The sequence below is a fragment of the Microtus oregoni genome, unplaced genomic scaffold (genome assembly GCF_018167655.1).
Source record: "Microtus oregoni isolate MIOR12 unplaced genomic scaffold, Mior012 000056F_ref0000123, whole genome shotgun sequence".
NCBI classification, from domain to species: domain Eukaryota; kingdom Metazoa; phylum Chordata; class Mammalia; order Rodentia; family Cricetidae; genus Microtus; species Microtus oregoni.
Genome location: NW_024543832.1, coordinates 4,584,515 through 4,601,039, shown reverse-complemented (window position 1 = coordinate 4,601,039; position 16,525 = coordinate 4,584,515). Strand labels below are relative to the sequence as shown.

Genomic DNA, 16,525 nt, shown 5'->3' with positions numbered 1-16,525 from the left:
CCCTGGGAGACTGACCACAGGAGGCTCAGCACTGGCCTATCTCTCTGGCCCAGGGGCCTCCACCCACACGGGGGTATAGGTGTAGCCCTTAGTCAGTACCTGACTCAACAAAGGATGAAATTTTAGGCCTCCCTATAAACTACGTCACCTTCGTGTGAGACTGCTTGGTCCAGGACCTGGCACTCCCTGGGCAATGACAAAGAGAGAGGCCCCTCCCGGTCCCTGGAGCAGGAGAAAGCTCCAACAGTTAGCACTTCAGTGTGGTCATAGGCTGGTCACGAGAGTCAGAAGCCTCTCTGAAGTCCTGCATTGCCCATTGTGGGCACAGGCAATAGGTTCCAGCTCTCCAGCAGTATTGACCGTTTATTATCTACAAGCCAATGAACCACGAGAAGGGGATGAAGGCAGAGATCTGTGATATTAAACAATGAAATGTTCATTTCTTTTAAAATACTCTCACATCTGTTAAATTCTTTCAGCGTTTTTCTCTAACTGGCTTATAGACTCACCCGAGCCAGGGTATGTGGGAATATTGCATAATCCATTCCCAGAATGCATGAGCAGATCTGTACCCCATAAAATATTCATTCACTCTCAAAAATATTTGCACCCTGCTGTCAAATGTAGACAAATTCACCCAGAGTATCAGAAAATGGCCATTTTCATAGAGAATGCTCTCCCCAAGTCTCTCTTCGCACTAAAACATATTCTCCAAAATTATTTTCATAAGAAAGATTAACAGTTTCAACATTAACTGCTAACCCTCTTTCATTTAAAACTCTGCTGATAAAATTCTTTGCTTGTCATTCAAATGTGAGTCATAATTATAGATTGCAGCCTCCGTCTCGGGCCTCATTAATGATAAATTGTATGGAAGTGTGAAGCCAAAGCCAGCTTTGATACATCTCAAAACTCAATTTCCACGGCTTCCCTTAGCTATGACAATTAATTACACAGTTAATAAGGGAAATACGTTAATGAAAGGAGCATTATTTGCCCAGACCGCCCGCCTTTACCAAATATCTTTTGTATACTTCTTGCCTTGTAATTTTGGCATACAGACAGTTTAAAAGGGAAAAAAAATTAAAAAAGCAAAAAACAATACAATTGACAAAGTGGAGACTTTTAATCCCAGTCTGCAGCAACTCTGATTAAAAACAAGTCTAAAGGAATTTTAATCCAGTTTTATATTTCTCCTGACTTCTGCTTTCTGAAAGTTCTGAATATTTATTTATCAAATAAATAATTACCACTAAGCTACTGTGCTATGCCAAAGATATAGTTATCTCCACAAATTGAAAAGTCGGGAATTTTAGAAGAAATTACGTGGAAGACAAAGAGAAAAACCCAGTCATTCTGAATAGATCGGCAGCTCCATTCTTAACCTTTGAAACCTCTCTCTGAATGACCAAATCCGCTCATTCTGTTTGGATAATCAAAGTTTGACCACAATTGCTTAACAGACACCAACACCAGCCTTTTAGGGAGCCCCCTTCCCCAGCTTTGCTGAAGTCTGAAATCAGAAGAGAAGTACAAAGGCAATCTGGGTAAAGCTGGTGTGCTCGTTCTTTTTAACACACAGGGAGGTCTGAGAAGGTTCATTGCAAACCTTTGTTTTAGAGCGTATTTGTGTTAGTACAGATCGATGATATTCTTTACTAAATAAGAAAGTAGCCATTTGATTCCAATCTTCACCGCATTCCTTTGATTTAAATAACATACTTTAAGGTAGGACATCTTTGAAAATTATATTACTAAGCCAACACTGTATCCTAAAGGGCTCAAAAGAAGGCAGGAGAAAAAGGGGTTTATAATGAACTACTGATTTTGATTACAAAGTCTGTCCTTTCAGGAGGGTAACAAATTCAAAGGAGAAAAACAAATTAAAAAAAATTTCACAGCAAACATTATCAACCGTGCCCTACATGCTGGGGCCCCATAGAGTATGCCTTCGCCCACACCCAAATTAGGAGGGCCAGGCAGTGCTGGTGTCTTTAAGAGCCTCTTCCAGGACCCCTGCTGTGTACTATTTCTGTATGCAGAGTTACAACAGATTCGTGAGTTTAAACCAGTCACCTCCCCTCACCCCAACTCAATGGTCTCTTCTACAAAACTCAAACAGCTGCTTCCAAGTCACAAAGACAGGAGCTAAGGGTCTCAAAGACCCAATGCCTTCACAATACCCAAAGTAGCACAAGAAGGCCCAGAGGATACATTTCTGCTCTGTGGATGACGACAGTGGTTAGGGCAGGGAAACCTTTGGGAGGAGGGAAGAGGAGAGACGGTTGCTTAGCAACACACAGCAGCCTCATGGTTACAAAGCAGCAGGGCTTTTCTTAGCAGCGGCCTTTTATATTCTGAGCCAGTGATGTAGTCATTACGATTTTCTGATGAAGTTTTTAGGAAGAATAAAGAATTGCAGCAAGTGTGGCAAGGTTTCCGAGGACAGTGACAGCTAGGGGCTCTGCTGTAGGAGCAGTTAGGATACTAGGCTCTCCAACATGCTACAGAGTATTTGCAGAGACTTTGAACACGTCCACTGCAAGAGGCTGCTTTGATTTTTCTTTCTCTAAAGCTAACAGGCTATATGCTCATGAGGAGATAACACAGGGTCAAAGAAACTGACTCTGCACCAGCAAGATGACATTACACACGACCAAAATCCAGATGCTCAGTTCCTTCTCAGCCAAAGAACTGGAGCTCAGGGGTCTATCTGTCTCCTCTACCTCCCCAGAGCATCCTAGCAGAGCAAAAGGATTAAAATGTTGGTGAAGTGAAAGCACAAGATAGGTGAGATCCAGAAGGGCTCCCTCATCTCATCCCGTCGCTCCAGACAAGGCAGAACACGCATGGGTGTCACAGTGTAGGGTGACAACTAGAGAAAGACCTTCGCATATCCTTGGTGCATGCCGTGGGAGTGCCCAAGCCACACACTGACCAGGCCTGACAGGTGGAGCAGGAGTGGGTTGCCAATGGCCTCCTGCTCATGCCACCTGGAACACCCCAGGGCAGTGCTATGTGCAGCTGGGATTTCCTGCTGTGCTCACCTGCGGCTTCCCTTAGCTGCCTCCACCCCTTTCTTTTTAAAAACAGTCTTATGGGTAACCTTGGCTGACCTGGAGGTCCCTATGTAGAGCAGACTGGCTTCTAGTTCACATAGATCTTCATTCCTATGTGTCCTGAATGCTGGGATTAAGGGTATGTAATGGCACTGCCTGGCTTCTGTGCGGACAGCTGCTGTACCGCAGCACGAGTGTGGTTTTTGAATCAGCTGTCAATGTGATGTGAGATTCCATGTAGAACTGTATTCTCCCTGCATCCTTTGTCTAAGCTGCACAGAGTGTTCCTAATAGCATGGAAAACAGAAATCCTCAACTGTCTTCCTCTATGAGACATATTAACACCCTAAATATACTGGACAAATGGCAACTACATAGTTACAAAACTAAGAGCCAAATCTAGGAATACAAAATGAAGAAGAAATCTATGCAGAGACAACTAACCTGAAGACACCCAAATCCTAAGGAGAGGGCAGGGCAAAGCAATTTCCTCCACTAAAACTAGGGTCTAGAGAGAAGAAAAACAAAAACACAAAAACCAAAAAATACCCACGGGAGGCAGAAAGAGGGCCTGAGACTTCGTATTGACTAGAACCCTTTGAGGTCTGCATCCTCAGTGTGGGTGCACAGCATGTCTGTTCCTATGGAGACCGGCAGTGCTGAGACATTTGAACCATGAGCCTCATCTACAATTAAAGCTCAAATCAGCCACACAAGGGTCATTTGGGCCTAAAGTAAGCAACCGATGAAAAAATGGTTGTTTCATGACAGTCCGCAGTGCTTGGCAAATACACTCTCTAAACCCCACAAAGCACAAGGCCATGCAAAGTCCTGAGATCCAGATTCACTCCACTGAGGAGCTGCAAGTCTGAACACAGCAAGGCAACAGCTGCCTGAGGCACTAAAGCACACCAGCTAGAGAGGAGAGCTGGCTCCTAGGAGCTGGAGAAGAATCACAGTGGGTTTGCCACCAGAGGTACTGAAACGAAGAACCAACTACACTAGAGGACACCAGGCAGCTGCAAAAATGAACTGAACAACTGCAAATCAAAACACACTCTTTGAAACCGAAAACTCAGTGGATGGGTTAGAGTGCACACACTGCTGAACTGAGCACACAGTGGGTGGGTTAGAGTGCACACACTGCTGAACTGAGCACAAGTGGGTGGGTTAGAGTGTGCACACTGCTGAACTGAGCACACAGTGGGTGGGTTAGAGTGTGCACACTGCTGAACTGAGCACACAGTGGGTGGGTTAGAGTGTGCACACTGCTGAACTGAGCACACAGTAAGTGGGTTAGAGTGTGCACACTGCTGAACTGAGCACACAGTGGGTGGGTTAGAGTGTGCACACTGCTGAACTGAGCACACAGTGGGTGGTTAGAGTGTGCACACTGCTGAACTGAGCACACAGTGGGTGGGTTAGAGTGTGCACACTGCTGAACTGAGCACACAGTGGGTGGGTTAGAGTGTGCACACTGCTGAACTGAGCACACAGTGGGTGGGTTAGAGTGTGCACACTGCTGAACTGAGAACACAGTGGGTGGGTTAGAGTATACACACTGCTGAACTCCACACAGTGGGTGGGTTAGAGTGTGCACACTGCCGAACTGAGCACACAGTGGGTGGTTAGAGTGTGCACACTGCTGAACTCCACACAGTGGGTGGGTTAGAGTGTGCACACTGCTGAACTGAGCACACAGTGGGTGGGTTAGAGTGTGCACACTGCTGAACTGAGCACACAGTGGGTGGGTTAGAGTGTGCACACTGCGTAACTGAGCACACAGTGGGTGGGTTAGAGTGTGCACACTGCTGAAGAGAAGACTTACATACTAGCAGACTGAATTCCGAAAATACTTAAGAAATGGGAACAAAAGTGTTTCTACTAGAGAAGCGTATGATAGAGTCAATTTTAAATTGTAGATGGTGGGCTGTGGATATTAGCTCAGTGGCAGAAGTTTATTTATCATGCATAGGATCCTGGATTCAATTCCTACTACAGAAACAAACAAAAATCACACTGTAAGCCATATGTAAGTTCCCAGAATTAAGAAGGCAAAAATCCTCAGACTTGGGGATCACATAAGGCAAGAATCCTCAGACTTGGGGATCAACAGAAGGCAAGAATCCTCAGATTTGGGAATCACAGTAGGTCTTGAGAGAAAAAGTTTAAAAGTTCTAGTAAACTGCTCTAAATTATACCAATCTCTCAACCCTCCTCAGAGAGGAGGCAACTAACAGAGACAATGAATAATAACAAAGACTAAGAGGCCATGATGGGAAGGGTAGATTTTATCATAACACATCATACACATGCATAAAATTTACAAACAAACTAGCAAATAAAAAAGTAAGTTCTATCATAATACAGGACTAAGGAAATCTCCAAACAGGAAGTAGCAATGAGAATCAAAGGGGATGTAAGGAGAGTCACCACAGCAGCTGCAGGCCACCCTGTAGCCCTGGTGACAGTGAGGGGACAGAGGAAGATGACAGAAAGACAACCAGTAGTTATTTAAATAAAGACTAAGGGACAGTCCTACTCAGTGATTGATATATTTTAGAAAAGAAAGAAATCCTACCCAGAATGAAGCAAGAATACAAAGGAAAACCTAGGGAAAGCAATAATGTCATGTAGGGTCAATCAAACAAGCACTGTCTACAAAAAATAGTAATCAAAGTGGATGATCATGTGCCTGCTAAATCCCAAGCCACAGTCATATGCCTGCTTGAGAGGGAAGCTAGGCCAGTGTCCTGTGCCAGGCTTGAGACGAGGATGGAGACATTCATTCCACTCGGGAGATTAGGTGTGGCTGTTCATCCCTTGGGTAGCTACTAAAATGCATTGCTGTGCTGGTTGAGGGTAAAGGGGCGAGCAGACCATGTGTGTTGGGGTTGCCTCCATCTTTTCAAATCGGAATGGTAGATCCCTACACCCCAGGTAGCTGTGACCTCATGGGAAGCCAGGGTCCTTCAAGAGGAGATTCATTTAAAAAGACATCCAAAGTTCACCTGGTTGGACATCACGGATGCACCCGCTTGCATGGAGGAAAGGCCCTGTGAGGACACATCAAGATGGTCATCGTGAAGCCAGGGAGAGACCTTGGCAGAAAGCAGTCTGCCACAAATCATGGGCTTTTGGTCTCCAGGATTAGTTACCTTCCTTTCTATCTTAAGCCTCAATCCTAACAGTCTGGGATCTGAGGACAAAGACCCAGCACAGCCTCCCACACACCTTCCAGAATGTTCTTCTCACTGATACCTGGGAAATAGGTGTCCTGTACCTAATCACCCCCCCGCCCCCCAAAGTCAATGCAATGCCACAGTTCTTGCACATAGGAGGTGTGTGTGCCTGAGACACCTGGCTTGCGACATGATTCTGACTACACTTCTTGCTGTTGAAATTTTGCCCTAGGGAACTGCTCTCTGCCTGTTATGGGATGGGAACACCATTGGTTGTCACATGCAGATGAGTACCTGAACACTGAGAGAAAGCCAGATAGGAATAAACAAACTGATTATTCATAAATATCCACTTTGTCCTGGCCCTGTGGCTGGGTGGAACAGGTATGGGTTTAAAGCCTTGCTCTTATTTAGAGGCTACCTGAGTACCTTCTTTCCAGAGGAAGGGGTGGATCTCAGGTCACATTGACCATAGGCACATAGTACGGGCTCATGTGTGTTTCAGTGACTAAATGTCCAGCTCCTGCTCCACAGCACTCAGCACTCAGGGACCATGAGCAGGAAGGAGTAAATTGTAGTCTGTCAGTGGCTTGAAGCCAAGAGGGCCAGGAGCACTGGTGCTGAAGGAGTTCTCCATATCTGTACCTGAACTGACACCTCATGCCTGGCTCCACACTCTGAGCCCAATCCTACAACATCCCAACCCAGCTTCATATCCTGAGCCTATACCCTGTTCCTAGTCCCAGGGTTACTCCTGGGGGTCCTATCCTGTGCCCGCTTCTGGACATCTCCAGCATGGTCACAGGGTACTTTTCACCGCTAGGCCTTTGATGTCTCCATCATAAGCCCAGGAACAGAGACCCCTTGGCTCTCAGCAGGCCCCTTTGCTCTGGTGACACTCAGGAGCTGTAGCTTGTTTGATGTGATGAGAAGCTGCCCGTCCAGGGTTGACACTTCTGTGCTTCATGGTTTTACACCAGTGCTCTTGCGTTCACTGCCTTCATCTGTGAAATGGGCTCAGCCTTGGGTCTTGCTTGGTGAGTGTCTAGGGACAGAACTACACAGAGGCTCAAGGAGCTGGTCATTGAGAAGGTTCAGGGGACCCAGGCCTCTGTCCTCAAGTGCAGTGTTCTTAAAATGTCTGCATTCAGTATGCTTTCCCTCACTGAGCTCTGTGGGCCCAACAGAGATGAATACACCCACGTTGTTCTGCACATGTTCATTCCCTGGAGGCTCCCAGCCAGTGGCACCAAGCAAGTGAGCAAGCAAGCAAGTGACATTTTCTAATGATGGCCCCAGTATAGCGCCTGCCCCTCTGCATGTGACATACACCACGCCCACTTGCCTGCTGTAAAGCTGGGCTGGCTCACAAGTAATTAGTGAACCTTAGGAGGCATGCGGCCAGCCATGCGGAAACATCTCCCTGCAGAAGGCAGGCACGAGATGGGAACGGATCTTCTGGCGAGTAAATGCAAGCCTGTTCCTCTCCCTTCAGCAAGGGTTTATCAGGAAGGTGGGTCCCATACTCTTACACCGTGGTGACTTTATGTCTGTCAGCAGGGAGTGTTTTAGAGCTCTGAACTCACTTGAGCATCCCACAAGGTGAAGATTTCTTTAGAAGAGCATGAGACGTTCCCCACTGGCCACCCAGCTTGTGTGCCCTGCCAGCTTCTGCTCCCCCTTTCCAACATGGCACCCCTCCTCTTCCCTTACCCCACTTTTCATCAGGCAGACAATCTTCCATAGCAGCTGGGGTGAGGAGTCTGGGGGACAGGACCGTTCCTCTGAGCTCCTCAAAACTAACTTGGATTCTTTCTTTTTCCTTTCCTTTCCTTTCCTTTCCTTTCCTTTCCTTTCCTTTCCTTTCCTTTCCTTTTTCCTTTCCTTCCCTTCCCTTCCCTTTCCTTTCCTTTTTTTCCTTCTTCCTTCCTTCCTTCTTTCCTCTCTCTTTCTCTTTCTCTCCCTCTCTCTTTCATTTCTTCTTTCTTCCTTTCTTTATCCTTTTCTTTCCCTTCTTTCCTCTCTTTCTTTCTCTTCCTTTCTTCCTTCTTCCTTCCTCCTGCCCTCAAACTTAGAATCCTGATAAAAGTACCTACTATTTATAATTGCGAAGCACTATAAGGTTCATTGCTGTGTGTATCTCTGTCTGTCTGTTTCAAAAGTCACACCAATTACTCTCTCTTGTTCTCCTCCCACCAGACCTTTATTCTTCCCAATAGTTCTTCTTCTGCATGTGTACTTATGTCTTTTCAAAAATCTACGTTCTGTGTATGAGAAACAAGTGATTTTGTCTGAGTGTTACCTGCTTTTCATGACTATCTCCAGGTCCTAGAGCTAGCATGGTCCCACTCCTCTTTCCAGCGGATGAAAACTCTCCCTACATGTGTGTCACATTGCTTTTTACCCATTCACCTGTCACTGCACATGCAAGCCTGGCCCTGGAACTTGATTGTTTCCAACAGTGCAACAGTGACCACGGATGTGCAGTTGTCTCTTTGCATGCTGATGAGATTCCTTCGGATACATTCCCAAAACTGATGTAGCTCTACTCTATGGTAGTTCTACTTTTAAAACACCTGTGAAAAAGCCAAATATAAATATTTGTTTTCTTGTTTATATATTTAAGACAGGGTATCATTGTGTATCCCTAGAACTCCCTATATAGACCAGGATATCTAAAATTCAGAGAACGTCTTGCCTCTGCCTCTTGAGAGCCAGGATTAAAAGTATTCACTACCATGCCCAGCAGAAACTTATAAACTTTATTACATTTTATGTACTTATTTAGTGTATACATATGTGTGCATACATATATGCTTCAGTGCCCTTGTAGAGGTCAGAGGGTGACTGACCAACAGGAGTTGGTCCCACCTTCTGTGTGGGTCATAAGGATTGAATTTGGGTTGTCACACTTGATGATAGGTACCTTTACCCTGAGTCATCTCACCAGTTTCAGAAACTGAAAGTTTTAAAATCTACTTCCTTCTGCATGAGAGAGAGCACATACGTGGTGCTTGTCCTCTGTGTCTGGCTTAGTTCACTATATATACGATGTCTTGCTGTTCTACCCATTCACAATGACTGGAGATCTATTGGGTATCAAAGTCACACTTTCCCTATTCCTGCACTGAGGCTGCTGCCCTCTCACTCTGAATTTAGATGGTAGTGCCCAGAGGTCTGAGGGGGATGGATGAGTAAAGAATGGACTTGATCAACATGTACTGTGTGCATATGTTGAAATATCATGTTAAACCCCATGCATATGTACAATTAATATGTTGATCAAAAATAAAATATTTTAGAGGGCACCTTTGAAAAAAATAAAGACAAGAACAATAATAGCAGAAGCAGAGTATGGCCTTGGGTGGCAAACTTTGTGGCTTCACTGTGATGCAGGTAGGTGGTGTCCTGGTACATCATGGGCATGTCTCATAAGCCATCCCACTTCACACTCACAGGGACTGGAAGAGGTGCTACTTCCTAGCCCACCCTACAGATAGTAAGGCAGAGGTGGTGGATGTGACATTAGGCTCAGAACCAACAGACAGCAAGTGAGGCAGGCTTCTATGGCATACCAGAATTGGTACCTCTGCTCTAGTCAGAACTCTGGGTGCCCTGCACCCAGGAGAGCCCTGAAAATGTGTCCAGTCCAGCTGTCTCTGTCTTGAGGGCTTCACACACAGGCAATCTGCCTTTCTGTGCTTCCTCTGACAACTGCTTTACCTGCAGAGCCAGGGATCACGGAGGTCCTTCCTGGGGTTGGTGGTGCTGGGCTCTTCTGCTAGTGACTGTCACTATGGCTGGTCCACGCAGGGTGACACAGCTCAGTAATGTTCAGGCTGTTATCTAGTGGAAACCTTCTCCTCCCATGTGAGTCTCTGATGCCCAAGTCCTTGACCTTCAATGGGACAGTGACTCCAAGAGGACTTGTTTCTACAGTCTAGCAGAAAGTTACAGAACATGGAGTGTCTGAGGCCAACCCGGATGGGAAAAGCAATGGGAAACAGAAATCAGGCCTGACACCCTGCCCACAGTAGTCATGCTTGCTGCCCTCTGTGGTCCCCACCATCACAAGGAAGATATCCAGTTAGTGATGTGTCCTGGTGGTCATTTTTCGGTCAGCGTTGCTTTATGGGGTATACTCATTGCCCGTCTGGAGTTGAAACATTTTTGTTAAATTTTTCCCTTCAGTCTTTAAAAATGTTAATTAATTTTTATGTGTATGTATGGTTTTCCATTATGTATGGCTATGTGCCACATGTGTGGAGTGCCCTGGGAGGCCAGAAGAGGGCATCAGATTCCCATAACTGGAGTTCACAGATGGTTATGAGCTGCTGTGTGGGTGCTGGGAATTGAACTCAGGTCCTGTGGAAGCACCGTCTCTCAATCTTTTCCTTCGGTTTTTATGCTCGGATGCTCAGACATCACGTTTTGCCCCCATGCTTCCCTCGCTTGGAGCAGCGCTGTGACTGAATGCCCAGGGTCCTGGATTCACCTGACGGTCCACTCCTCATCCTTACCACGTATTTTAGAGAGTTTGCCTTGCCAGCTGGCCAATTAGCAAGCACTTTTCCACTAAGGGTCAGGGTGACTGATCACTGCCATTACCTTCCCCTTAACTGTAACGAGCCAGGATCAGTTGTAAAGGCTTCCACAGCCCGTGTAGAGAGGGGCGACATAGGGCTGCTGCATGAACTTGGCCCTGGCTTGCTGGAAACTTGGTTTCTTGACCTCAACCCTGGGCCAGTCCTATTCTGCTAAAGCTTGAGAGAAGTTTCACAGCCTATGTACTAAGTGGGTGCAGAGAAAGCAGAGTCCACGACATGGCCCATCCCTTCATGGTCACAGCGACTGGGTCATCCTGCCTCTGGGCTTGCATCCTGGGAGGTGCTGAGCCACATCTCCTGCCATGGAAGCAATCATTCCTGGAAGTGCCTGACTTTCCTGGGGCTTACAATCTGGGCAAGTGGGGTATGAGAATGGGTGAACGGGACCTGCACGGGTCTGAATGTCTTTCTAGACCTAGTGTGCTAGGTGGGTGAAGTTGTGACTATATTCAGGAAATGCCTGTGTTGGGCTCCAGTGGCACTGCTGACCTCTGCCTGGGCCACCTTGCTTTAGGACAGTGAGATCTTGGCTACTTAAAGGTTGAGTCCCTCCTGCTGAACTCAGAATTGCTTTTCATGTCCAAATACAGTTTCTCTTGAAAAATGTATATCATATACCACACAGACACAAGGTATTACCAAATTGCGACCCAAAGTCAGATCCCACGAACTGAAATAAGCTGCTAGTGACAAGCATATGTACTGACTCCTTCACGCCAGCACCAAATCTCAGCGTCTCTGGACTTCTCGATTCCTTTTCTAAAAGTGGCAAATGTTAAAGTCCTTGAAGGGCCAGATCTAAGTTCAGCCACTGCTGTCCATTAGAAGGACATCTGTCACCATAAAAGACTACAAGCACCAAACATCACACATAGGGGCAATTAATATATTGCTCAAGAATAAAATAGGAATATGACACATCTACTGAGCGGATGATAAGCTGTCTGCCCCAGGTGTTAGACGCTCTCTCCTCACTGCCTGTATTCCAAAACAGCATTTTGGGATCCCCCTTACGAGAAGAAAGAGAAGCAAGCAGGACAGGGACAAGTCACAAACAGCACAGCGAGGGAATGCCTCCTGTGGCCGTGTGTCCCCTGGGAAGTGGACTGCTGCACACATCAATTCAGGTCTAGGCTAGCAAGACCCCTGAAGCATTTCCACAGAACATTCTTGATCAACATGACTCTTGCCTGGTCTGCAGTCACTTACTATTAATCAAAGCCAATGGAGTGGCACACACAGCCAACACTAGAAGGCAAGCATTCCATGAGCTCCATCTCAAGTCCAAGGGATCATGCCTGCATGTGCTCTAAGCAGTACAGAAAGAGTTCAGTGATGCTTTTGTTTCTATCCACGACTTCCAGAGGGATACTAGCAAGTTCTGAGGTCAGGAAGCAATTGACAGATGGACACAGTAGACAGCATACACTCTGCCAGTGCCTGCCATTCATTCCCAGAAGTCGGAAGTGCCCTAGAGGAGGCTAGCCTTACCAGGATCATGTGGCCTGTAGAGATGTCCATGTTAGACTGAACGGGCTCCTCGGACCAGGATGAAGTGCTGCTCCGAGCTGAAGGGCTAGGCATTGGCCCATCACTGAACTGGGAAGAGACACTGTTGATGCGTGACGTGTGTGGCCCCTCAGGCCGATCCTGTGTCCGGACAGACATACGCTGGCGGCATAGCTCCTGCAAGACAGCCAGGGGCAGAGTCAGGGGTTAGCAGCTCCAAGGAAACCTACTTGGTACTCCCCCAGAACTGCAAGCCAACCCTCTATTTCCCTGCCTACTCGGCCTTAGTCAAGGCTCACACGAGTGAGAATTCATGCTCTTGGCATTTACACAGCCCATGCCCATTAGTGTGTTTAGAGGCATCACCACCCTTATGCCCTGAGATCTACAAGCCACTGAGGCAAGTTGGCTCTAGGAAAAAATGTGTGAGTACACACCTATATGCACACATGCACCTAAATACCCATGAGCAGACACAACCCCCATCACCACATAGATTTCTAAAGCACTTTTTTGTCTTATTCTGGTCAAGAACAAAGACGCAGATAGATAAAGTTTGAATCTTCCTTTCTCATTAGAACCTAGGTCACATGGGAAACCAGGAGTCTACTATAAGGTGGGGACACCTTCAGTCTGGGATGTTCTTCTTCTCCAAACAACTCCCATTCTGACAAGAGCAAGGATTCTGGGATCATGGCAACATGACCCCTTGACTTTTACCTTTGGCTTTACCCTCCAGCTCTCACCTTCTGACTGGCAAGATCCCATTCTGGAAGCTTCCCAGACACAATGAGCCCTTCTATATCTGGAGAAGATGAAACTGACTTGAGTCACCAAAATGAAGTATCATGAAGAGGTGATCAGAAAGTACAGCTGAGCCCCATAGAACAGAGGAAAAAGAATCATGCCCTCGCCAGCAGGTCTTGGGGAATATTATTTTGTTTACGCTGCATTTGTTTAACTCTGCCAAGCTGTGTTACTGTACCTCTCTAAAACACCTGATGGTCCTAATAAAGAGATGAATGGCCAATAGCGAGGCAGGAGCAAGGAGAGGTGGGGCTGCAGGTAGAGAGGATAAAGAGAAGGAGAAACCTGAGAGGAGGAGCAAGAGAACAAAGAGAGGAGGAGCAGATCAGGAGCCAGCCAGCCAGTCAGGGAGTCAGAAGAAAAGAAAGGCATACAGAAATAGAGGAAGATAAAAGTCCAGAGGTAAAAGGTAGCCAGGATAATTTAAGAAATGCTGGTTAGTAACAAGCCAAGCTAAGGCCGGGCATTCATAACTAAGAATAAGCCTCCATATGTGATTTATTTGGGATTTGAGAGGTGGGTGGTGGACCTCCCCCCCCCCCCGCCAGAAGCCAAAAGAATAAAATGCCACACAACAAACAGTAGGAACCAGAGACCTGTTTAGCTCCTGAAGGCAGAAGGTGGGAGACTATGACGACAGTTTCATCTCCTTCACCCGAGGTCCCTGTTGTCACTGGCTTCATTCAGACAGAGGCCACCAGAAATACAAAGACCTCCCCCCCCATCTGCTCAGCTGTTTACAGTAGACAGACACCCATGCCCTCACCTGCTGTTGGTGGCTCACATAACCCTTGAGGCTTGAGAGCAACTGAGATGGTGAAGGCCATCATGGGCACCCTGGACATGACGAGAGGGAAAGGTGAACCCCAGAAAGTGAGACCTTCAGAGGGTAGGAAGGCCTCTACCATAAGGGGCGGCAGGACCAACATTTGGCCTTGACTCTCCCTTTTTTCTATTTTTCTATATGCTTGTTGCCTTAGAGAGCTTTTAACCAATGGGTTCCTCTTAGAAAGAAAGAAAGAAAGAAAGAAAGAAAGAAAGAAAGAAAGAGAGGGAGGGAGGGGGAGGGAGGGAAGGAGGGAAGGAGGGAGGGAAAGAAAGAAAGAAAAAGAAGGGAAAATCAGCTAATTTTCTGGCAATCTCAAAAACACAGCAGAACAATCAACAAAGTGCCACAGTCCCCATGAGGGTCTTCTGGGCTCTGCCCACCTAAGGGCATGCATGCCTTGTTCATTTCATGCTCACAGAAGGATTGCCACTCGGTTCTGGAAAAGGACCCCGGGAGAAGGCTCTGCAATGCCTTACAGAACAGAGATCTGGAGAGGTTCAGTGTGCCCCAAGTCTGGGGGAGGACACAAGAAGTCACGCTGGCCGTGTACCTAGGCCATGAAACAATGAGGGAAGCCTGAAGGGAATGAAGGGTCCCCAAAGGATCTCAGTTATGGATGGAACCTTGGCTGGGACACATATGCTCTACATGAATTTGGGCAAGCCATTTAAAACCCCAAATCCTAATTTCTTCTCTTCAAAACAGGAAATGATAGTTGTCAAGAAAGATTAAAAGTTCATGCATATAAAATACTTAGTACAGCATGTAGCCCAGAGAAAGCTCTGTGGCATCAAGCAGCAGAGCAGAGCATACGTGTAAATGCTAAAATAGTCCTCTAGGGCTGGACATGTATCTCAGTGGGTAGAGTGCTTGCCTAACATGCATGAAACACATATGTTCTGTCTTCAGTACCACAGAAGCCTGGCAAGGCATCCGAACCTATAACCTCAGCACTGGGAAGGCGGAGGCAGGAGGATCAAAAGTGAAAACACTGAACTTCCAGGAAGGGATGGCATATGAGAGGGTGCAGCTGGTGAGTGGGTACTGGGCTGGGGGCAATGGTGTGTGAAGCCGTGGAGGGGATCAGGAGATACACGAGGCCATGTCCTGGGGATGCACTGGTGCGTGTGAAGGCGGCCACGGAGGTACCTGGTCAGAGGCTTTCCTGGGGAGCCTGTGGGTGAGCCAGAGAGGGTTAGCATTTCCACAGAGCTGCCCTGAGGATGCAGAGACAACCAGAATATCTGAGATACAGCATGATGGATTGACAAGGATCCAGAACAAAGCAGAGGGCTTCAGAATCAATCTGACCCCTTGACTTCTAGGATGCACACCCATTTATTCACTAATTCACAGTGCCTGGTGCTAGAGGGGTGGGCTTTGGAATCTGGCTTCAGACGGGTCTGTATGGATGTGATCACACTGTCTTACCGTAACTCTGTGCCTCAGTTTCCTCATATGTGAAATGTGACAACAGTACAAATGTGGTAGCACACTCCTAATCCCAGCACTGGGGAGACAGATGCAATATGCTAGCGAGACCTTACATAGCCAGCCGTAGAAAGCCCTTGTCTCAAAATAGACGCCAAAAAACAAACAAAAAAAAAAAAAAAAACCCTGTAGAATCCCAAGGAGTCACCTAGCACAGCCGGGTGCTCACTGCCGTTTGTTTGCTCCTCACTTGGAAGAGGATCCCAGATCTGACCTCCCTGAGCTTACAGGACATTCAGAGCTGGGCAAAGATGTAATGAAAAGTTGCTAAGGACACACACTGGGCCTTCACAGGCAGCATGGTCATGGGGCCCGTGGGAGGGCCACTCCTGAACAGCTCCTGCAGAGGAGACCTGGGGCAAGTCACAGGCTGGGTTCTGGGAGAGGGTTGCCATGCTGAGCTGGCACAGAGAGACGGCAGCGGAGGTGAAGGAGCGTGGTGCTCTTCTTCCCGGTAGCGCACTGCTCACTGACACATTGCACATCTTCGCTGGTGCTGCTCTGATGTACCTGCCTCTGCACGGCTCACATCCACTCAGGAGTCAGTTGCCCAGCTCCTCTACCTCTATGGAAATCCCGGAGTCCACCACATGGCCTCTCTTGCTTGTTAGGGAAGAAATGCTTCTAGGGACTGACTGTGACCTTATGACAATACTTCTATCCAGTTAGGGGGAAGCCATTGTACAGAAATCCTTCCCTGGCCCAGGCAGGGACCGCTTGGTCCCAAATGGCGCCTTAGACATTTTTTGACAGCATGTGTCATGCCATGCTAATTCTCTTGGTTGCACACTGCCCAAACCTGCCACCACAGTCTGGCCCAGGACAAGGCGGCCTGGACCTGGTCACCTGGCCCATAGTGCTCTTTCCTCTTGCCTCATCTTCCCAGTCCTTCCGGTCTGAGGGAACCCGGAGCAGCCGGCCTGTGAGGCTGCACTGGTGTAAGGATTGTATGTGGACATGAAAGCCATATCAGTGACGCAGTGAACATATTCAGGATGAAGCCTGGGCTATGGACACCCTAGACAGGCTCTGGGACTATGA

The 16,525-nt window shown here is 47.3% G+C and overlaps 1 protein-coding gene across 1 annotated transcript in view; it reads right to left on the bottom strand.

Moving 5' to 3' along the window:
- The window catches only part of Ptprn2 (protein tyrosine phosphatase receptor type N2), a 744,114-nt gene that overhangs the window by 79,700 nt on the left and 647,889 nt on the right, over positions 1 to 16,525 (bottom strand). Inside the window, exon 14 of the mRNA XM_041638770.1 lies at positions 12,340 to 12,534. Coding sequence (XP_041494704.1) covers positions 12,340 to 12,534 — 195 coding nt within the window. The remainder of the gene's footprint in view (positions 1 to 12,339; positions 12,535 to 16,525) is intronic.